This window comes from Bacillus rossius, chromosome 3 (assembly GCF_032445375.1).
Source record: "Bacillus rossius redtenbacheri isolate Brsri chromosome 3, Brsri_v3, whole genome shotgun sequence".
NCBI classification, from domain to species: Eukaryota; Metazoa; Arthropoda; class Insecta; order Phasmatodea; family Bacillidae; genus Bacillus; species Bacillus rossius.
Window position 1 is genome coordinate 121,144,855 of NC_086332.1, and position 23,736 is coordinate 121,168,590.

Genomic DNA, 23,736 nt, shown 5'->3' on the forward strand with positions numbered 1-23,736 from the left:
CGCGACTTCGCATAGGCCACACCAGCCTTACCCATCGGTACCTGCTGCGTGGTGAGCCTCCGCCTGAGTGTGACGTCTGCGCCTGTCCCCTGACTGTGCGCCACGTCCTCCTCGATTGTCCCCGTTACCTCCAGGCCCGCGGTAGTTTTAACTTTCCTGTAACGCTTCCGCTCTTGCTTGGTGAGGGGAGTGCTCCTGCGAGCATTGTCCTCCCCTTTTTACGTACCGTGGGCCTTTTTACTGTGTTGTGATTCGTGCTATTTTCTCTGCTCCTTTTTATATGATTTACCTTTTGTTGTCTTTTCTCTGATTTCACATGTTTTGTTGTCTTTTCTCTGATTATACATGTTTTGTTGTCTTTTCTCTGCTTGTCCCTGTTTTGTTGTCTTTTCTCTGTTTGTACATGTTTTGTTGTTTTTCTCTGGTTTTACTCGTTTTGTTGTTTTTAACTGGTTCTACGTGTTTGGTTTTTATCTCACCACAACCTGTGGGTGCTAATGGCCTTAGTTGCTGACGCGCCCCCCAAACCACCACTCACTCACTCACTCACTCACTCACTCACTCACTCACTCACTCACTCACTCACTCACTCACTCACTCACTCACACTCTCACTCTCACTCACTCACTCACTCACTCACTCACTCCTTTAAAAAAACACATGTATACATCTTATTTTATTTTAAAATATTTATAGACCAAAAAACTTATTATTGCAGATGTTCCGAAAAAATAAAACAGTAATGAACACATGGTTATGGATTTCCCAGATAGTAAAGGAAGTATTTTTATTGGTGATGGTTTTTCGTGTTACATATTGAGAGATAATTTTTTAACCACCACTTGAGTGTGTTAGTAAGCATCTCTTAAACATTTCAATTTTCCAGACTTAACAATTTGGTTGTGTATTGAAATTTTCATTCATTGTTCAGCTTAATGGTGAAAATAACCTTTTGTAAATAAATATAAAATTTTACTAATATACAGAGGCAAGATCAAACAAAATAATATATTATTTTTTACAATCTGTTTATTTCATATTTTTTGGTACAAAATGTATGCTTGATAAATTACATCGAATGAATTAACCATAATAAATTTTTGAGATGAAAAAAATTACTTTCGATACAGGTAGTAAAACTATGTGCTGGTAACCTATTATTTATTTCAAGTCTCCTCAAAGTTATTGGGGTAGTTTTTTAGTAAATACTTTGCCAGCCAGGACTATTATGGGGTGAATAGGGTTTTAAAGAAAAATTATTTTTTAAACTTTTTTTATGCTTGAGTTTTTAGGGTAAGAAATGATTTCAGTCTATTAAATTAATTAAGTTATTTTTCTAGATAGCCACAGATTCAAACCAAATTTTAAAAAAATTTCTGATACAATCATATATCTATGATTCTCTGTCAGGGAACTGTTTACATATGATCAATTTGTTTATCTTAAAGAATATTATGATAAAATAAGTAAATAATTAGGGTAAATGTAGCTTGATATCAAAGTCATTAGTGTATTTAAATCTCTAAATTTTTATCATAATAATATTTTTATGTAGTTTGACTGGAATTGAACTCCTTGTATTACTACCCAGCATTTGAATGAAATGTCCACAAGTTCAATGCTGTCAGGTCTTGTGACATTGTGACAGGTCCACTTCCGATCGGGTGTGGGTGGCGACACCAAAGTGACTGAAAGTGCTGCAGAAATCTTAAAAGAGTTGGACCAGCTGTGCGACGTGGTGAAAGAACAGACTTCTGGCTTGGAGACTTGTCTGGCACAACTCGATCAGTATCAGCAGGTTGGTGTCATGTTATTAAAGTATACAGATGCAACAGGGTATAGTTTGAAAATTATCACCTCAAAGTGCAAAGACATTTGACAGATATCTAGTATCCCAGCATTTTCCTGGCAGGAAAATCATCCTGATTTTTTCTTTTATAAATTTCGTGAAACCATTACGAGGAATCAGGATGATGGGGCCTTAATTATTATCCAGGTCCGCTGGTGATGTTAGTCTCTTACAACAGGGCCACTGTGTTCTGAGATTTTCAGTCAATATAATTAATTTTCATTCTTTCTTGTAATTATTTCACAAGTGTTAATCTTTATATTATTTGGTTTCCTGAGAGAAGTCTAGCAAAAAAGGAAAGATATGTGTATGTTCATACTGGAATGTCATTGTATAATGTGAAATAAAGTTTTTTACTGAAATATTTGTAAAATACAGTAAACTCTCGATTATCCATGTTGTCTGATTCCCTGATAATTAAAATCATGCAAAAAAACCTGGATAATCTGTTCCACAGTAAGAGCCGTCCTCGAATTTGGGTTGCATCTAAACACAAGTGAAGTCTTTGTGTACTGTGTCTCAGCTTATTATTGGAACACTGTGTCGCCTGTGGTCTTTCTCGGTCTGTGCGGGAGGCAGTAGAGGCAATAGTCACCCACTGTTCCTCCCCTCCCCCCTTCTACCCCTCAGCTGCAAGTTATTTTTTCTTCTCAGTTACTTGTCCTTTCATAAATTAGCACTCGTGGAACCTTTGCCAGGCTGGAGGAATATATAAGTAGCACTTCGATGTGCGAAGTTTCAAAGGCGTGTTTTCACATACGTACCTAAAACACAGGGTAGTTTCCATAAATCATAGATGGGTGCAGCAATTAGTGCGCATCTTGCTCTGTAGCTGCAGTGTTCACCATAAAGTGTTGCAGTTACAAGTATGGGAAATAAATAGCATGAGAAAACAATATTGTTGGCATTATTAAAACCTGTTCTGATGGACATGTGAAAATGGCTTTGAGGTACTTTTGCTATTTCATGGTCATTTACAATGGCTGAAGAGGGAAAGTTAACTCAACACCGCTCAAGATAAGATTACGCAAACTGTGCACACACAAATTGTGGCTAGTTTTTATTTAGATTTTTCTGGTGTCCCTTCCTCCAACCAAATGCAAGCCAGGCACTCACTCGCCCGGCAGATGGGTGGGTGGAAAGAAGAATAGCGGTATGTGAAACAAGCAAGTTGGAGACTGGAGACGTGAAGTAGCAGTCGAGGCATCCTTGTGGCAACTGTGACAGCTGAGGGGGTGGGTGACAAAGGGTCAAAGGGTCGGACCAAAAATCTGTCTGACACTGTAACAGGGTGGTTCAAAATATTGAACGGCCAAGCGAAAAAGTGTGCCGGAGCGATGGCATCTTTTTTTTTCAGCTTCATAATATAACAGACTAATAACTTAACTAATTTTAAACGTGGATAACCTGAAAACGAATTATCCGGGCCTGGATCATTGAGAGTTTTTCTGTAATGATAATTTAAAGTAAGGGTGGGCCAAACAAATCCTCAAATCCTTATTATTCAAAGGATTCAATATTAGAAGAATAAAATAAAGATTCCAAGAAAATTACTAGAGAGAAATAAAGTAAATTAAATAATTCAACACTGATAACCTCTGAAGTTTATTAGGTCAATTTTTACTTCATACCTATCTTGTTACCATTCCCCAAGATATTGTACTTCTAACATATAATTATATTATGCCTGTGCAAATATTAGAATTTTTGAATACATATAATAAACTATACAATTTGACCTCTAATACTAACACTTCAAAATAATGAGTATTAATTTCCTTACGAATATTTCACATAGCATACCTCATTATTTTGTCATATGCCAGTGTTCACTGTTGAGGTTAGTCAATTGTGCAATATAAATACCCATTTTTTACGTTTTATTAAGACTTAATAATTAAAAATATGAAAAATAAGTGACGTTTTTTTACACCTGCAACAAGAATTCAAAGTTTTTTTCACTACTGTCTTGCTAAACAGTAACAGAAAAATCTCGCGAACGATTCAAAACACACATATTTGTCATTTCAAACTTGAAAACAATATATTATTTGTATTCATTTCATCACACCAAATATCGTGGTCACACACCAGGAGTGGAAAAAAAAAAGTCAACAACCATGGATAATTTTAATGGTGTACAAATCAATAGTCACAATTGATCTAACATCGTGTGACACAGTAGCAGCTTACGTGTTTATAATATTGCTGAACCAAAATTCAATTTACCTGGGGCCTATTCCACCAGTAAACTTTGCACTTTTCACTTTGCACTTTGCATATAACTGAAAAGTGCAAAGTAAATGTGTTCCACCAAAATTTTTAACTTCTTTGCATTCCTACAGCCAGTCTGCAAAGTCTTTGCGTTATATTATTCATTGTTTACATTACTGTTGCCTAGTTTGTAGGTTATATAGTGTATAATGAGTAAGAAAATAGAAGTTGTGCATAAAAAATTAGCAGTATTAGAACTTATAAAAGAAAAAATATATATATTATTTCCAAGTTTCTCGAGTACAGTAACACAGAAACAAAAGGAGTATGAATGGACTGACGTTCTTTTAAAAGGACTATCGCTTCAGCTTGCGGGGGCTGATAAGAAATGGACATTTGCCAGAGATCAGTTATGGGGGTTATGGAAGTGTCTAGCACTGGTAAGATATTTATCTAAATTACTATTTTTATGTCAGCAGTGCTTGAAAAAATAAATACTGTGTCCATTATTTTAATGATGTTAAATTTTGTCTTTCAGGCAAAAAGAGATAATGAAAAAAAAAAAAAAAAACAGGCTCAGCTGGAGGCAAGGAAAAATTTCCAGATGAAGTAGTTAGAGCAGTGTATGACATTCTGGACAGTGCTTCAGCAGTTTTAGATGGATTAGGCCTTCCACAAAGCCAAGAATATGTGACACAAGAGACAGTAGCAAGTATACATATGAACCTTCTTCGTCATTGCAAAATTCAAATGAAGCATTAAGTCAAGATTCTGTAAAAGTTACTATGAACACTAAGAAAAGGAAGCATACAACTTAATAATTAGGGGGTGACCATGAACGGGGGGTTCTTAAAACCGCACTACTCAAAGTAGAGTTATATTATAGAAAATTAAAGTGCCTAAAATTGGAGAGAGAACTGGGTTTGCCTCCCTCTGAGGTAACACAGGATGTTTTCAACAATGCAACCGTTGAAACTGAAGAATTTCTTTCAGTAGATGTAAACGAATCTTATATTTGTATTTACAATGCTCAGGATACAAACATTAATATCTAAAGAGAGTGCATAAACATTGTTTTGAACACTACATTTACAACTTTCAGTTCATCACTACAGTGATGACGAAAATATAAAAAGGTATAGAAAAAACCTGAAAGTTTATTTGAAACCAAAATGTAATATGTGAAATTAACTTCAATAGTTTTTTTTTAAATCGGAACCTTGTATTGTAATAAATATAAATAAAGTCTTTATGAAGCATTTAACAACAATCTTTAACTTAATTTCACTGCTGGAAGACATTCAGTAGCGAGTATAGACGCTGTTAGACACCAACTGATATGACTTCGGCATCCCCATCAATGTTGTTCAACTACACATCATCTTCATCAACACTGCTCAAATTGTGTTCATCCTGCGGATATGCTTCACAAGCAATGTTGTGAAGGGTTGCTGTAGCTAGAACAACTTTAGCTGCTCGTTCTGGCACTAGTCTTAAATGGTTCAGGCATGGGAAACGCTCCTTCCATATACCTATAGAATTCTCAACAATCCGCCTAGTTTTTTTATGGTGCCTATTAAAGTGCTACTCTGTGGGAAGATCTGGATTTCGGTTTATTGGTGGAATTAGCCACTCCTTCAAACCATAACCGCTATCGCCTAGCAAAACTGTACCTGGAAATGGTCTCCACCCATTCTCAAAATGGTGGCATATAGCAGAATTTCATAGTACTCTGGAGTCATGGACTCTTCCAGGCCAGTTAGCATTCACACTGTACAATTTGTAATTAGGGCCACTGATAATCATTTAACCATTACATTTAAAGAGTGTTTTCCATGTCGGTCAACATACACTTCTTCATGTATATGGGGACTATCAATGTTTATCAATGTTCCATCAACTACGCCGCATACAGATGGAAATCAACCTTTAACTAAGAAATCTTTTGGAATATTCACTGTGGGCTCTGGCCAGCATACAGTATTTTTAAACAGGTTATTGATTATTACATCCACAACTTTAGCTACAGTTCGCCACACAGTAGATTTGGCTACTCCATGCATTGAAGCCACATCGTGCATTTGTCCTCCATTGCCCAACCAATGTAGGCATAATAGTATCTGCTGCTTGGGAGATAAACATTTGCTCCTATTTGTAATGTTCTGGAGGTATGGCCCAATAGCACTGAAAAGAACATCAACTTGTTGTGCACTTAACCTAAAACATTCTTTAAAATGAATATCATTGTCAATCATGATATTTATTCTTAATCTGTGCACTTTCCTTACTGGAACTCTGTCATCTTCATCAGATTCATCACTTGAATGCAATAAAATACGCCTCATCATTTTCCTTCTTTTACTTTTGTAGGTTATGTGTTTATGTTACTATGTTTTCATTTCTCTCAACCACAATAAATTAAATTAAATAATTACTTACATGCCAAATTTATAACAAACAACACTTTTAACCACCTCAAAAAAATTATTTAAATAAGATCACACCATAAAAAGTTAAACTGCAAAAGCAAAATAATATTTGCATAACCTCTGAAAACTTTGCAAATATTTATAGATGAGTTATGCAGAGAGAGATTATTGTGGAACATAAACACGTTCAAAAGTGCAAAGTCTTTGCACTTTTCAATTTTTGCTTTGTGAATTCTAATTTTCGTGGAACAGAAGTAAGAAAGTAAAGTGCAAAGTGAAAAGTTGCAAAGTTTATTGGTGGAATAGGCCCCTGGTTGCGTTAGGAACGAAAACTATGGTATAGCTAGGGTTTAAATATGTAAATATGAGCTCATTTAACCATTAATTTGATAATACATCATTTTAAAACATTATTGGTTTTTTTGTAAAATGGATTGCATTGGAGTTCACAGTATTTTGCCGGCTACAAAAACGTTGTGAATCAACATATATAGTAGCAGGTTCTGTAAAATAAGGTGAATAGGAACTGAAATGAAAGATTGGTTGGATAGGGTAGGTTAGGTTATGTTAGTTAAAGATAAGTTAGCTGCATGATTAAAAACTCAATTTTTTATTTCATAATTAAAATATTTTAACAAACATTTCCCATATAATTACTATAGCTCACTTAACCTAACCAAACTTTCTTGTTTATATTATTTGTTACATGATATGACAAAAGAAATTTAGTGGGATTCTAATTCTCATTCGTACTATTTGAATTTGGTACTCACATTTGCAAATAATTTGATTTTCATATGAGTATTTGATTCAAACCAAAAATTGATATTTGCACAGGCATAATTATATTGAAAAAATTACAATATGTATTTATTCTGGAAACTTAGTTTGTAAAACAACATTTTAAAGGTCAGAATGTTTCAACACCATGGTTAAAGTTTTCCATTAATTGTACTTTGTTTTATTTTATGACCCTTGAAACCTAGATTCGAATTCTGGGGGTATATTCAAGGTACTCAGACATTCGAATTCGAGATTCGGTTTTGAGAAAATTGGGATTCGACCAATCAATTTTGTTTCTCCAGAATTTTAATAAACTACTTTGTAGTATATGAATTTATTTATTTTTTTAAATATTAGTAGTACTACAGTAGATACTTACACTAATTATTGTCCAAATGTGTGTACAATATTATTAACTGTGTAGTTAACGTGATGTTTGTGCAAAATGAAATGTGTGGACTGCTGTGAACACAGGAAATACAGCAGTTGCGGCAGCAGATCGTCCAAGTGGAGCAGCAGCTGAGGATCGTGCTGAGTCCCACGTACATGTCACACGACCGAGAAAAAGCCCAGGAGGAGCAGAATGTGAGTGCTTTAATTGTTCTGCTGTGTGCAATTAACACTACAAGAGTTAAGTGTAAAAACTGGTATCGTACATGAAGTATTACAGCTATATATATATATATATATATATATATATATATATATATATATATATATAATATATATATATATATATATATATATTTATAAAATTTCAGTTGAGAACTTGTGATTATTAAATTGAAAAGTGAAATATGTTATGAATCTTTCTCTTTAAGGTATATTATGTCATCGTGTAACAGTAAGAGTATTCCCCAGTATTTCATGAAGCTTCATTTCTATGGTACTGTAGTATTCTTCTTTAGTGGTCACTTATGTTTTGTACAGTTTCTCACTGACTTACTGGTGTGACGGTATATTTTGTTAGGGATACATTGTGGAGACCAGGGTTGGCCTAGTCTTGAAGATCTAGCAGTGCAGCAAATTATGACTGAACCTCAAACTTATGTTTATTAAAATGTTTTTTCAAGTGTATGTTAAACTTTTTTTCAATTCACTTAAATAGGTACATACTTTCACAATTTTTATTTTGTAACATTATTTAACAGCTTCATAAACAAATAAGAATATAAGAATGCAGATGTAATTTCCAAAACATCTTATATTATGGGATATATTCAATTTAACTTTCTAAACAAAATAAAATAACTGAAAAAAATTACTTGACTAACATACTTAGAGACTCCAAATAATGATCAAGCCATGAGAACCAGGTCTGACAACGTTTCTGTCCACAGTTCCCCTATCTTCCAAAAAGACCAAATTTCACAACATATCTGAAAACCATGCATATTAGGGAGGAAAAAAATTATTTAAATAAAATTTATTTATGAACAAAAATGTGTTTTCTTAATTTTTTGCTTCACTAATTATTTTAATTTTACTGGCCAATCTCAACACAACTCACAAGCTGCTGTTTTGTGCTTCTCCACTCCAACTTTGCTTTTACGTGCTCTCAGCTTGGTGAAAAAATTACATGGTTTTCATCTAAGCTATGTCGCTTAGACCACTTTTGACCACCATTCATTACTTAACTCCTAAACTTCCGCAAGGTGTGGCAAACAAGACGGGATAAAACTGTGGAATTGGAAGAGTGATAGCTAATGGAGTTTGTCCTATGGTCCCTTTTATTCTCGGTGGTTACTAGCAAAGCAACCTATCCCACCACTCTTTTACCCGTTTTCCTGGCTGCCATATCATATTGCAGCATTGTTCACTTCTTTACATTTAGTGTTTATGTTCATAATTTCTTACTAAAACCAAAATTTGGAGAAGAGGTTTTCATTAAAATAAAGAATTGTGAACCAGGAAACAAAATAAACAATCTGAACAGAGAATTGACTTCGTAAAATAATGTAACGACTAACGAACCCATTAATAGTACTTTTATTTACCAACAAAAAATAAACTCCAGATTGGTGATGTGTACGTGGATTATGGTTTCTTGATAGCAACAGTAACTACAATTTACAGTTGGTAGGTACAGGAAGAAGAGCTTATGCTTCCCAATACAGTTGCCACTGATTGTTATTATTGGGTAGATCTTAGATTTTTCAATGGAAATGGTTGGCAGTTTTTAGTTATTAAATTTTGGTTAAAAATAGTGTTAATAAACTTTTCAAATTTTTTAATAAAACTTTGAAGTAAAATGTTTACCATTCAGAATGTGAGAAGAAATTGTTCTGTTCCATGAAAAATAGGGGAAAAAGTTATTACATTAAATGTAATTTTAAATGTACATTTTTTAGTTTTGGCATTTTATGAAAATATTATGGTGTTAAAATTTTTATTGTTTATTAAACTTTTTTCAAGTACACATTGCTTACAGGTACAATTTTCAATTTTTAAGGTGTAATACTTCATGTACATTGTTAAATAATTACTTCAACTCATTTTTTTGTGCGCTGTTTATTTTGTATGTATGCTCTCTTTCAGTAGTTTTGCTGCATTAATTTTTATGAAATATTTTAAATTATGAAATTAAATGTTTTCTAGTAAGGAACGTAATAAAAATCAGTTGAAGTAATTCTATACATTTTGTTTTAGTAGAATTGATTCGTAAGATTTGCATAGATTTATTTCAGACACTTCTAATGGTTGGTACTGGTGCTCCAACGATATTAATTTTTACATTATGAAAATTTATTGAGTACAAAATTAACCTGGAAACATTTTGATGTTTTTCGAGGCCTGGTGGCTACGTCAGCTTTTCATCAAGGTGTTTCCATTATACATTCCGTATTACCCCCTAGCCCTCCATTATTTCCCTCTAAATTAACCCTGTTTTTTCTGCTAACTTGACAATTTGAGTTTTGCTTTATTAGTAAATCTTTTATTGAATCAAAAGAGAGAAGGTTGTTTAGTACTGGAATATGATTTTTTCTTCTTTAAGTTCTTAGTGGTATGGTTATATGTTTGTATTTTGAAAATATGATTATTGTTATTTTTTTTTACTATTTTGATCACAGCATTGCACGTTTTACTTTTGGTAAAGATTTTCATTGGCCATGAAGTAAAAAATTTCATTGCTATCCTTTCTTAAGTCAGAAATGTTAGTTTAAAATTTTTTTAGTTACTTTTTCCTGCATTCTGACACAATTTTTTTTTCTTCACTCCTCTGCCCTTCTCCTGCTGTGCACCTGCAGATTTATAATGATCGAGTCGTAGCATTGCAGACCAAGATTGCTGCTCGAAATGAGCGAATAAAACTTCTCGCACAGCGTTGCACTCCAGATACAGAGCCCCTTGACTCATAAGTTGCTGTTCTCCCAAGACATTGCAAGAATATGCTGAGGAGGCGACAATATAAAAGTATTGAGAACTAAGAATCATCCCAGGTGACAGTGAAGTACACTGGAAGTGAAATGTGTGACGTGGCCACCAGAATTTGTATACAAATGTATTTGAAAATATACCAACTATCATACTTCTGTAATTGAAAAATATTTCCATAAGTAGTGTCTGAAATTACTTCGTTGCAAACGTACTCTGATTAGATTGTGATATATTTGTGTTTTTGCAAAAAAAAAAAGTTGAGACAAGTGAACACCAATTCGCAGGGTTTGCAACACGACGTGCTGTCGTACCGAGAACGGATCCAGGCCTTGACGGAGCATATCCATCAAGTTGATCCTTACATGGTCATCATCCCAGAGAAACTGGAATCAAGTGAAGTAGACGTAACATCTGGTGGCTACGGGTCAGAAGAGAAGATGGTTCCACTACTTAAGAAACAGCAAAAAACCCAGTACAAACTACAATCAGCAAGTACAGTGAAGCCATCAAAAGAACGTTTAAATCATGTATCTATGTCTGCAACGTATGCTGACATAGCGGCTGGGAGAACAAGTCCATCTCCTTTTGTTGAACCTGAGGAAGAAGAGATGGATGAAAGTGGTCAGAGGTACGTAATCGGAAAGTCTGTACCTTCGAGAGTAGTCATCAATGCTCCAGAAGAAGCACTGAAAGATCATACACATTTTGAAGAGGAAACACATATTCTAAACAAGCAACCAGAAGTTGAAAAGCCAGTAGTCCAATTAAATGTTGAAGAACAACTACTTGCCGGCCTGGATACTAGCTCACGGGGCGAAAAAATCAAAACATTTCGTAGGGGACGTTCACCTCGAAGAAAGGATGTTTTGGAAAAGAAAGTTGATCTAAAAGATATGACTATTCCTGCTCAGAATGTTGTGGATTCCTTTGATGAAGACGTTAAGGAGCGACAGTATGCAACAACACCTAAACCACAGAAATGGGAACCTGTCAGCAAGAAACATCATGTTGTTCTGAAACAGTCTCAGGAAATGCTAGAACCTCAGCCTCATCGGGGCAGATCCCCAAGTCCCATGTGGTTACCTGGTTCAACAACGTATGCAGATGTGTTGAGAGGAAAACAAGCAGCGGAATCTTTGGCATCTAGCGAGTCATTACAGCAACCAGAGTACGAGGAGCCAGTGAAGTCGAAACATAAGGATGTTTCTCCGGATGTTGCTCAGGTTGTAAATAAACCAGAGTTGGATCCAAACATCCACGGACTAGAAGAGACCCATCAGTATCCCATTGAGGAATGGAACATTTCTTCACAAGAGCCCTACCATTCAGAGAAAGTGTACTCAACTCCTGATAATACTTTACATGCAGTGGATGACTATGATCCAGACAGAATAAATGGTGTTATTGCCAGTAAAGTTTCTACGGCTAAGGCATCAGATACAGTAAATTTTCTGGAACAAGAAGTAGTGTCTTCAAGTCATGAAGTTGGCACAATACCTGTATTTGAGTACATACAGCAGCCAGCACCAGATTTGGTTGGTTTCATAGCATCTGGGCAGCAGTTGTTGAACTCTGGGTTGGGAACGTACCACAGCGGAGGCTCACATCCATATGTTCTGACACACAGCCCTCAGCCTGCAGCCTACCCTGATGCTGCAACATCGGAGCCTCAACAGTTTGAATCAGAGTCATTAGAAGGAGGTACTTACAATGATTCTATTACATTCACTGCTCCAGTTGAACCAGAGTTTGTTTCTAATCAGCATACAGATGTTTCAGAGATGAATGCCGAGATTCCTGCTGAAGGTATAGATTTAAATCAAGCCACAAACATCGAGACAAAGGACCAAGAACATCCTGAATTGCCAAAGTATGAGGATGTTCATGTTGTTGAGGATAACTGTAGTAATGTTGAAAGTTCAGAAGTTTCCCATCCAGAAGTCTCCAGTGCAGAAATCGACAGAAGCCACTTGTCATATGCACAGATATTAGCGTTAGGCTTGTGCAGCAAACCCCTCCAGTCATCCAGTCAGCCAAATTTACTTGTTGACTATAAAAACGATCGACCTCGATCATTGCAACAGAAGTTGCTCGAAGAAGAAAAAAATTGGGCTACCTCTCCTTCCATGGATAATTTTTCCATGGCTAGAGAAGAGATGGAAAAGCAGAACATGCTTACTAATAATTTTACTGATTTTCATGAAGATAAGAATGCTACGAAGCGTAGAAAGAAACTGAATAAAGATGGAGATACTCCATCAAATACTAATATCCCAGATGTAGTGCCGTCATTTGAACAGCAGAAATCTGGATTAAGAAAAACTAAAAAAATAATTCAAACAAAACAAGATCGAGATATAAAACATGACTCTGCTGTTTTGTTTCAAAGTGAACCTGTTGCTGATTTAGAAAGTGGAGAGCTAAACACTAAATCTGAACAAAAACTTACAGTAAATGACAGCACAGTTCCAATAAAAATCAAGAAAGGTGATAACAAAAAATCAAAACAGTCACCTGAAAAAGTTCAAAAAAGTTCTATCAAACCTGTTTCACAAACATTCCAAACCGATAAAAGTAACATAGAAGTTAAGAAAAAAGAAGAACTTCAAATGAATGTCCACGACACTTACAAAGAGAACAATGATGGTGTCATAGCGGAACAAGAAAAAAGAAAGAAGCAGAAGCGAAGAAAAGTGGATAAGAACACATCAGAAGATGAAATTGAGAAAGCTTTGAAGGAAATAGAGTTAGAGTCATGCAAATATAAAAGCAAAAAGGAATCCATGGTTGATGTAAAAGCAGAAATGATGAAGATTGATGGAGAGGAGAAGAAGGCAAGGAGAACTAGGGGTGTATTGCATGCAGAGGTGGCTCATGCCACTGAGGAGCCTGTCAGTCTCATGACCCCAATAGAGACAAAGGTGCAAATAGTGGAGCTGAATGTTACAGTTCAGGACACAAATGAAACAAAACCTGTTGTTACAGACAGCATCAAGCCAGAGCAAACAAAAACAAAGAAGAAACGTGGAAAAAAAACATTGTCTGATCCGAATATGCCTGATAAATCCACATCAAATTCAAAACATGACTTCAAAGAAATGGTGGACGTTAAAACTGTTGATATAGCTGTAGACTGTGGTAGCATTGGGTTTATTCCCAAAGAAATTACAGTAAAAGAAACTGATATGTGTCTGACCACAACTCCGTTACTTTCAACTAGTAAACCAGAGGATCAGATAATTGCAGAGATCACATCTGCAATAGAAGAGACGAGCATTGTTGAACATGTCAAAAAAGAAATCAAAGTTGCTGGTAATATTGATCAAACGCACCAGCTTACGCCAAAACCTGATGCACAGGAAGCTATTCAGTCACCGCTTAACAAAACAAAAAAGAAAAAATCAAAAAGCAAACAGCATAAGGGTGTTGAACTCGAAGATACTTCAGAAGACAAAACAAATAATATACCAGTTCAGTTTGTTGATATACAACCGGAAATTGTGGCTTCAGAACAGGTATTTGAATCTTTAATAGACAGTGAAACTATTATAATAAAGAAATGCACAGGAGCTGAACTAGGTTATAAACATGAAAAAACAAATGAAGGTGTGATTGAAAACCAAGAAGACTCTCTTTTTCATGCCAAGAATGAATCCATTGATTTTGAGGACCAGCCACATTCAGTTCTACAGCCTGCAACTGTGAAAAACCACGTTGATAACACTCAAACAGAGGAAGCATTTAAGGCAAAGAAACCCAAAAAGTCAAAAAAAAGTAAATCAGACAAGGAAATAAAAATAATGGAGCTTGAAAATAGTGTAACATTTATTACAGCTCCTGAAGTACTAAATTCAACAATTCATAATGTTGTTGAAGAAATGCAGCTAGATTCTGATGTAGGAGAGCCATTTGTTGTTCCACCCTGTGTAATAGGGGATGCAGTAGAGCCATTGATAGCTGCTCCAGAATTTGCTTCACCAGAAGACTTTGTCATGTTGCCACCTGTACACAGAACTGACTTAGAATTTCTAGAGACTACTGAACATAGCATCTCTGTAGAAAAAGACTTCCAATCAGAAATGAAGCGAATTAAGGAGAGAATGAAAGATGATGAAGGCCAAGAAGATGTCAGCATACAGAATGGAAGGCTAGCATTATCTCAGATAGCTGAACAGTCACAGTTTAAGGAAAGTATTGATAATGAACATATAGCTAATAATGCTTCAGAAAAGTCTACCAATGTTGATGTTACAAAGAGAGTTAAAAGCAAGAAATCAAAGAAAGGAAAATTCAAAGATGAAAAAGTTCCTGTTGAAGAAGGACATGAAACTAATGGTGTTGTAGAAATACCTGTTTCACGTGAAAATTGGGAACAGTCATTGATTCAGACTGATAATGTAGTCGATGAGATAACAGAGAAACAAGCAGAGACAGATTCGCAGGAAATAAATCTAAATACTAAAGAACGACATTCTAAAAATATAGTTCAATCACATGAACAAGTTGACATAACCGTTAAAAAAGATAATCTGGATGTAAATAACACTGTGAATATTGAAGAAAAGATATGTAGTTTAGAAGAAATAGTAAAAGATGAACCTTACAGCAAACAGTTAGCAGGTGTGGAAGTTTTGCCAGAGAAGCATTCTGCTGAAATAAGTTCAGTGACAACAAATGATTCAAATTACTCTTCTGCCAAACACAAAAGTAAGAAGTCAAAGAAAGTTAAACACATGAAAGGTGATTTGCTTATCTCATCTCCACCGAAAGACTTGAGTGACGACAAAATTATTATTGCTACAGAAAACGAGTTATTTGTTTCTATATCAACCACAGAACCGTTAGAGCTTGTAGATGAAGTTGAAACTGGTGAGACCATAAACAGTGCTGGTGTGAATGTAGAGTTCAACAGTGTTAAAACAGAGACCATAAGTAATACTGAAAATTGTGAAACTGTGATAAAAAAATATGTGGTGGATCAGCTAGAAGGCGATGTTACTACTATTGGGATAGATGCAGTTTGTTCTAAGCCACAACTAAATTACGAAGAAGGAACGGTTGCAGAATTCAACACTCAGAGTCTTACTCATGTACCTTCTGAGATAAGTACAAATTCAGCTGTTATTGAAACGGAGCTGAATGTAATGCCTGCCCAAGAGGTGGACTTGCAGTCCAAGAAGAAAAAAACCCATAAGAAGTCTAAAAGTTCACATACAATACTTGTTACAAACACTAAATCAGGTGAATGTAGTGATGATAAATTTATAGATTCACCAAGAAATGTATCTGTGAAAACAGTTTCAACATCATCATCTGAACCTTCAAGCCCTGTTGTACCAGGAAGCACAAAGAAGAATAGAAAGTCCAAGAAAAGCAAAACTGCTGTCGACACTGACTACGATGCTTCTGAAATAAAGATTAAAGAAAATGACTGGCTTGCGGGAAATTCGTTACATGTGAAGAAGAAATCTCATAAAAATAAACCAGACACTAAGATTTATTTACCTGCAGAACATATTTCATTATTGGACAGTGAAATATCCACAAATATAAAATGTGAAACAACTATTTTAAATGAAGGAGTAAAGCCTGACTTTGATGCTGAAAAGAAAAGGTCTGAAGCAGTTGCAGACGGAAGGTTAGACCATTCACAAATTTTAGAACCCATTAAAGGTAAAATTGATAGTTTCGAGTCTGTTGGAGAAGATAAAAGTATAAGTTTCAAAATCATTCCAAGCTCCCAGGATTACAATTATGAGACATTTGAAACAACCACAATATCTACAGATTTACTGTGCACTGAGCAAAAATTTGAAGACACTGATCAATCAATGAAGAATAATGACTCTAAAGAAAAAATTAGTCATCCAAATAACTTTGAAACATTGTGCAAGAAGCACAACGAATTTGTTTCTTGCATGAAAGATGATGCTGGTTTACTACAAAAAGATATAACACTCAGTCCTGATGCTATAAATGCAACACAGCATTGCATGTTAGAAATGGCCGAAATGTTAGAGACACCTAGTCAAGAGGACTCGCTAGAGACTCCTGGCTTTAAACCTTTGAAATTCACTGACCAGGATGAGGACTCACTTCTAACTGTTTCTTACAGTTCACCCTCCCGTTCAACGACTGCTTTTGCCACATCACCCTTATCAGCAGATTCTGACTCTGGACTGGCAGAAGAAATTGCAAGCTCAAAGGATGATGATGTGAAATTACAGTTTGAAGACAAACAGGATGGAATATTTGGTTCTGTGAAGCAAAGGTCAAGAGGTCCACGTAAAGTTATTGATACAACAGTAGAGAGGGATGAAGTACCATTTAAACTTACAGGAAAAAATCGTAAGGAAAAGAAAGTTAAGGCCAAAGTTATGTCGCCTTCGGACACTACAGATATTCCAGTAGAAGAATATCAATTAATGAAGGATAAAATTACGAAAAAGAAGAAACGTCCAAAAATTCCAGCTGTATTTTTAGCATCACAGTCAGATCCATTGGTGGTTGAAATGAGTAAGACATTTTTAGATGCTGATGTTTCAAGTTCAGTACAGATAGGAGGAGCTAGCATTGAAATACATCCACATCAGATTTCAGGGAATGATAAAGAAACTTCAGATACTAAAACATTTGAGAGCATTTCGAAAGTTGAAGTAACAGAAAATCCTGTATTATTATTAGAGGTAGTAAAAGATGATATTGATGTTAAAGAACCGGCTATTTCTACACATTTTCTGGTAGGTAGTGTTGACAATAAAGAATCTGATATTACTACACATGTTCATAATATAGAACCTGAAATGTACGCTCAGGTTTCCTCACCTTGCAAGTCATCATTTACAGTTAATCTTGAAGATTTAAATGATGCTTGGTTGTCTGCACTGGATGAGCCAATGGCATTTGACAGTGATGATGAATTGCAGGCTACAAAAGAAATTGCTTGTCCAGATGTGTTGAAACCAGAACCATTTTGTAAAGATTATTGTGGACAACAGTTTTTGAAAAATACTGTGCAAACACCTATAGACTTGGAGAACAAAATAGATAGCTATGAAAATGTGTCATTTAAATCTGAAAAAATTGATGACTTGGTTACTTTTATTCAAACTGACCAAGTATTGGATGACTTTCACAATGATAATGTACTAACTAAGCAAATGGATGCAATTGATGATAGTAAAGAACCCCTTGAAAAAGAGAAATTTTTATATCCTGGGGATCAGATGAGTAATTTAGGTCTTTTGATATCTCGGGAGATTGATGGTAACTATTATCAGATACGTGATGCTGAACTTCGCTGGCAGCAGAAAGTTAGTCAAGAAATGGTAGCCTATCATCGTCCAAAAAGCACACCTAAATCAACCATATCTTGTAAATTAACTTATAAAGATAACACACTTGTAAAAGATGTCAAGAATGATTTACTAGGTGTAAAAAATTCATGTCAGACATTGTATTTAATGGTGGCAGATCTACCTATCTACAACTACCATGCGATTCAAGATGCAGAAAAATTATGGATACAAAAGCACATGCATACAGCAATGACACAGCCTAAAAAGCATATCATTGTGGGTCTACAGGATGATGATGAAGGGACAGATGAGCCAAGTGCAGAAATGCCAGTTCCAGAAGAGAAGTCTCCAACATTACTTGTTAAAGACAGCAAAAGTTCGCTAACTAAAGAAGAGTCTCAAGAGGATTTAGTAACGAGCGTAAAAAGGATGTCTGTTGTAAAGTTTGATTCAGAGACAGCTAATCTAGTTAAATTGACAACCCATAATGTCTCGTTAGGATTTTCCAGTTTCTTAGATTCTGAAAGAAAATTACAAGAAATACAAATGAGTGAAGGGACTGACAGTATCGTTTCAAAAGAGACACAAATGGCTGATAATAACTGTGGGACTGAGCCAATAACAAAATTTCATTCTGATGTGATTCAACATGAAACATCAGAACCTGAATTGTGCAGTTGGGAGCAGACTGAAGTAAAAGTGACAAAAATACCTTTGAAATTGGAAAGTACGCATGTTGAAGAGGATCAACATGATTTGGCTGTCAATCAACATTTGGGCGAGACAATCCCCTACAATATGTCTGACATTCACCAAGCAGAAAAAGCTTCTCAGCAGATGTTGGCATCTGCTGCTAGGCTCACTGCAGAAGAAAAGGAACCAACAGCAAATGAAATGGCTTGTAGGGCTGATAAACCAATATCTCATGTAATTGATTGTGTTAATTATGATTCACTTGGAAACCATGATATAGAAACTGTAAAAGAAGCACTAGCTGGGATCTCAAATCTCAGTGATAAGCTAAATATTAACACAGTTGACAGCAAACAGTATGAGTTATCTGCAGTTCCAAATAAGGTGAATAAAATAATGTATGGGTTGTCTATCATTGCTGAAGCTGAGAAAAAACATAACGAAAGGCTGGCATCTACCACAGAGATTGATGTTTCAAATGATTGTATCAATATAGCTAATCATAAAAGTGAATCCAAGACAGAAAATGTCAGCATTCAACTTGAATTTCAGCATAGTGTTCCATATATACCATACAATCTTGCAGAAATCAATGAAACAGAGAAAAATTATCATGAAAACTTAGCATCCGGTAGAAAAGGTGTTTGTGCAGATAGGCCTCCAAGTGTTTTAAAGTTTGACTCTGAAAATTTAGATGCAATAGCATCATTGAAAGAAACTTCATACAACTTTTCAGCACTTCAAGAAGCTGAAAGCAATTATTTAAAATTACTAGCTATGAACGGAATAGTTACTGATGTTAAAATAAAGCAAAATGATACCAGTAAATTAGTCAATGAAGAAATCGAAACAAGTTTGAATTCAATCCTCAAAAGTGTTTCTGAACTTCATGACATTAGTGACAGCATGGCTGATGAGATTAAAATTTCCAGAGAACATGTCATACCTGAGAAGGAGCCATATGACTTGCATGCTATTAATGAAGCAGAAAGGAAGTTTGAAGAAAACTGTTCTTCAAAGAGTATTTATAGAAATGATGTTTATGTTTCTTCCAGAAAAGAAACAGGAAATGAAGAAAATCTTAGATCAGTAACCAAAGGATATGTGGAAGAGGTTATCAGTTCCAAATTATTGGCACATACTTCTGATGACAGTATTAAAGCTGATTCTGAAATCCTCTGTGAGTCTGAAGAAGGTGGTGTATGTGTTATGAATGGACGTAAAAATATATCTGATATTTCATTAGTGTCACATGTTAGTAATGCAGACTCATTTCTTCAACCAAAAGGGAAATCTTGGGCTGATATCGTAGCAATAAAGAAAGAAGTTTCTTGCGGAGAAACAATTTTTCCAGTTAGTGAAGAAAATACTGTGGAGTCTTCTGTTAAAGCTGTACCAAAAATTTTGGTATATGTTGAACCAACAGAATCTAATGATGTTATAGAACCTGTAGTTGAAGTTGATCCAGAAGGTTTCATGGAGTATGTTCCAAAAAAAGAGATGCGTAAAAGACGATCACGTTCTAGGTCAAGAAATAGAGAAAAAGAGAGTAAACATGAACTGGAAAATCAGAGCTGTCAAAGTGATAGCAATGCTTTGGGTGTATCAGTTGAACAGGCTATAGCAACCGAAGTTGCTGATGCAAAAACTGGTAAGTACATGGAAAATGAATCATCTGAGGAAGCAGAAGAAATTGATAGTGATGTTGGTAGACCTGTTGAAGACCTCATGTCAGTGAAGAAACACAAGAAAGAAGCAAGAGGTTCACATAAAAAAGGTGTTGGCAAAACAGATGTCTTGAACATCCAACATGAAAAAAGAAAGAAGCATCGCTCAGAAAGTGAACAAGAAGTGTACGACATTGTGCGTTATATTGAACGAGAGGAAGTATTGAGGAAATATGTACCTTTAGATGCAACATTTTGGCCAGACATGTGGAGATATCAGGATGCAGAGATTCAGTGGGAAGAAATGTTGGAAAGAGCCCACAGAAATTTGGTATTGAAAGATCAATTGGAAAGTGATAAATGGAAAGAGCCAGATGATCAAGATGATGATGACAATGGCCCAGATAGTGGTCATAGTTCTCCAGGTCCAGGCTCCCCTCGTCGAGGTGGTAGTGGAGGATTTGGTCCTATGAACTTTGCAACAGAGCATCTCTCCGCTGATCTTCCAGGTGGTATTTGCAGTTGGAAAGATGAAAGTACTTACCTCTCCATGCCAGAAACACAAGAGCCATCAGAATATGACATACGCATGGCAGAAGAAGAACAGCACACATCATGGCTTGCTCAGCGCTTAGCAGAGCAGGTCATCACCGACCTTGATGACGAGCCAGAGCTGGAGGTTTGCCTGCCAGATTTTATCTTGTTGGAGCGGGACCTTCCACGGCATGGCTTTCCACAGTCGGGTCTGCCAGAGTCAAGTCAACCAAGGCCTAGACTGCCAGAACCAAGTCTACTTAAGTCTGGCCTCGTGGAGCCAAGTCTACTGAAGTCTGACCTGTCAGAACCAATTCAATCAGATTATGGTCTGCCAGAACAAAGTCTACCAGAGACCAGCCTGCCAGAACCACGTATACTTAAGCCTGGCCTCATGGAGCCAAGTCTACCAAAGTCTGACCTGCCAGAACCAATTCAACTAGTGTATGGTCTGTCAGACTCTGTCCTACAAGAACCATGTGTACTAGAGACCAGCCTGCCAGAACCAAGTCTTCCAAAGCCAAGTCTACCAGAACGTGACTTCCCAGAACAAAGTCTACCAGAGCTTAGTCTGCCAGAGCCAATGTTATCAGTGCCACATCTACAGCATGGCGTGGCAGAGCCTTATGGTCCTGCCACCAACAATACATCGGCCCTCATCTCCCAGATGAAGGTGTGGGAGAACCATCAGTCATACTTGGTTTATACAGCATTTATATTTATGGTTTTTGTGTGTTTGTGTGTGAACATTATTTTGAAAGTTTGTCATTTTTGTAGTTATATGCATTAATTTTAAATGCAACATTTAAGCACTAATCACTTTTATTGCTTGTCAGTTTTTTTTGTGTGTGTTGTGGAATTGTATTCCTTTATATGAGCAGTTAACTTTAGTGAATTAATGGTATTGTTCTTTTGAGTTTTAAAATAATAACTGCAAATGTATTATTAATATTTTTTTTTTACCAAAGTAGGTTTATATTTGTTGCAATGATATGCTCTTACAACCTTTTTAATAATTTTTTTTTCTGTTCACGTACAGGCAAGTTTTTTGGTTTCTTACATGAATCTGGAATTTCTGCCTATAAACATGAGTGAAATAGGAGGCATCAATATTACAGGTTTAATGTTAAGCATAAAGTTTTAAAAGAGTAGCCCAAATATACTACAGTGGAGTCAAGTGAATCTGGACCATGCTTATCCAATATTTGGTTCATCTGAATGATAGTGTGTGAAAAATGTAATAAGCATAAATACTAAACCAAGTAAATATGGCAAATTAAAATTTAAATGTGTACAAATTTCTTTCAATATTTGTACTTTAATAAATTTGTTGTTAGGCTTCTGTGAAATGTATGCAGAGGTGTATTATTTATGCAAGATTCATTTTATTTAGCAGTGGTATGTAGGCCTATGTAAATATGAAATTTTTGTTTGAATCAAATACGCATAGCAAAGTTACTTAACATAGTGATCCAAAAAATTTTCATAAACTGCAAAATATATCTAAAATCCAAACCATTTAACGAAAAATATTAAATTTTATTTTAAAATGCTATATTAACAAAATAATGAATGAGGTAATATTTACATATTTAAGCCGTAGTTATTCATGAGTTTCCTTGTTTAATTACAGCCAGGTTAACTGTATTTTAGTTCAGCGGTATTATAATACATTTCTGCTAATTTCTTCTGGAATCAGGAACCATTATTTAAATTTATTTATTTTGTTTTCAAGTCGCAAAGTCTGTTTTGTTATAGATGCATACAGCTAGTAAGCTGCTACCGTGTCTTATGGTGGTTTATTGATTGTCACTATCAATTTATACGCAGTTACAACTGTCACATTCTCTTCTTTTAATGTCCATTGCAAAGAAGTGTCTGTTTTGGTGTTGTAGTTCAGGATAAATAATAGTTTTCAAGTCTAAAATGTTGCAAATAGTCTGTGTTTTGAATAGACCATGCAATTTTTCCAACTACTGTTTTGCAAGACAGTAGTGAAATAACTTTGAATACTTGTTATGTGTTTAATACACCGAGTATTGTTTATGTTTTTAAATATGCGTTCCCGTCAAAACATCTAAACTATGCAGCAAACTTTGTTATATGACAAACTCATAAGGTATATGCTATATGGTCTAAGTGTTAGTATTCAGAGTCGAATAATAAATTATTTGTGTTCAAAAATACTAATATCTGCAAAATAGAATAATAAACTTCTCATATTCAAAAATTAGAATATTTGCACAGGCCTAGCAGTGTGAGATTAGGAATAAAAATGAACTGGCTACCTTTTCTGTTTAGACTTCTGGCTTAGTATGCCTGGTCAGTGCTGTCGGTTGTAAATATTTGAGAAGGACATAGGTGTTTCTAGTCTTAATGCCACAGATTCCAGTGCTGATTAAAACTCTTCCAGCTCTTGGGCTGAACAGTGTGCGTACACTGCATTACAGGAAGAACAGTAACTAGAAAATCTAGTTATCCGGTGATGCTTCAGCGAAAATTAGTTTGGATTAGCAGGTCTTCACTGTACTTCAAAGAACAGATATCGATTTTTTCTGTTACTACTTAATTTTCAATTCATATTTAATATTATGTTTAATTTTAAGAAAGCTTAAGATACTGTTACTAGAAGTATGGACATAGCAAGGTATAATATTGTTACGAGTATAATGTGGGGAGAAAACTGGGTTCATAAAGTATAGTCCAATTAATTGGTTCGGTTTTATTTATTACTAATGTCTACATCATAAATTTAATCAAGCACTCAAGATCTCTATCCACAAAAATTAGTAATACACTGGTCATTGAAACATTAATGCTTTCCACTGGAGCTTGTCTCGATAGCTGCTCGCTCTTCTGGCCACCTCTGTACGCTTCCTTCGCTCACTCAC

General features: G+C 35.4%; 1 protein-coding gene across 4 annotated transcripts in view; it reads left to right on the top strand.

The window, feature by feature from the left end:
- The window catches only part of LOC134531206 (muscle-specific protein 300 kDa), a 602,384-nt gene that overhangs the window by 524,343 nt on the left and 54,305 nt on the right, over positions 1–23,736 (top strand). The window contains exons 103-105 of one of the 4 annotated variants that reach the window (XM_063366862.1): positions 1,649–1,798; positions 7,750–7,860; positions 10,938–21,518. In XM_063366862.1, coding sequence (XP_063222932.1) covers positions 1,649–1,798; positions 7,750–7,860; positions 10,938–21,518 — 10,842 coding nt within the window. Of the gene's footprint in view, positions 1–1,648; positions 1,799–7,749; positions 7,861–10,523; positions 21,546–23,736 lie in introns of those variants that run through there. The other 3 variants (XM_063366863.1, XM_063366866.1, XM_063366865.1) reach the window with 3 other exon arrangements.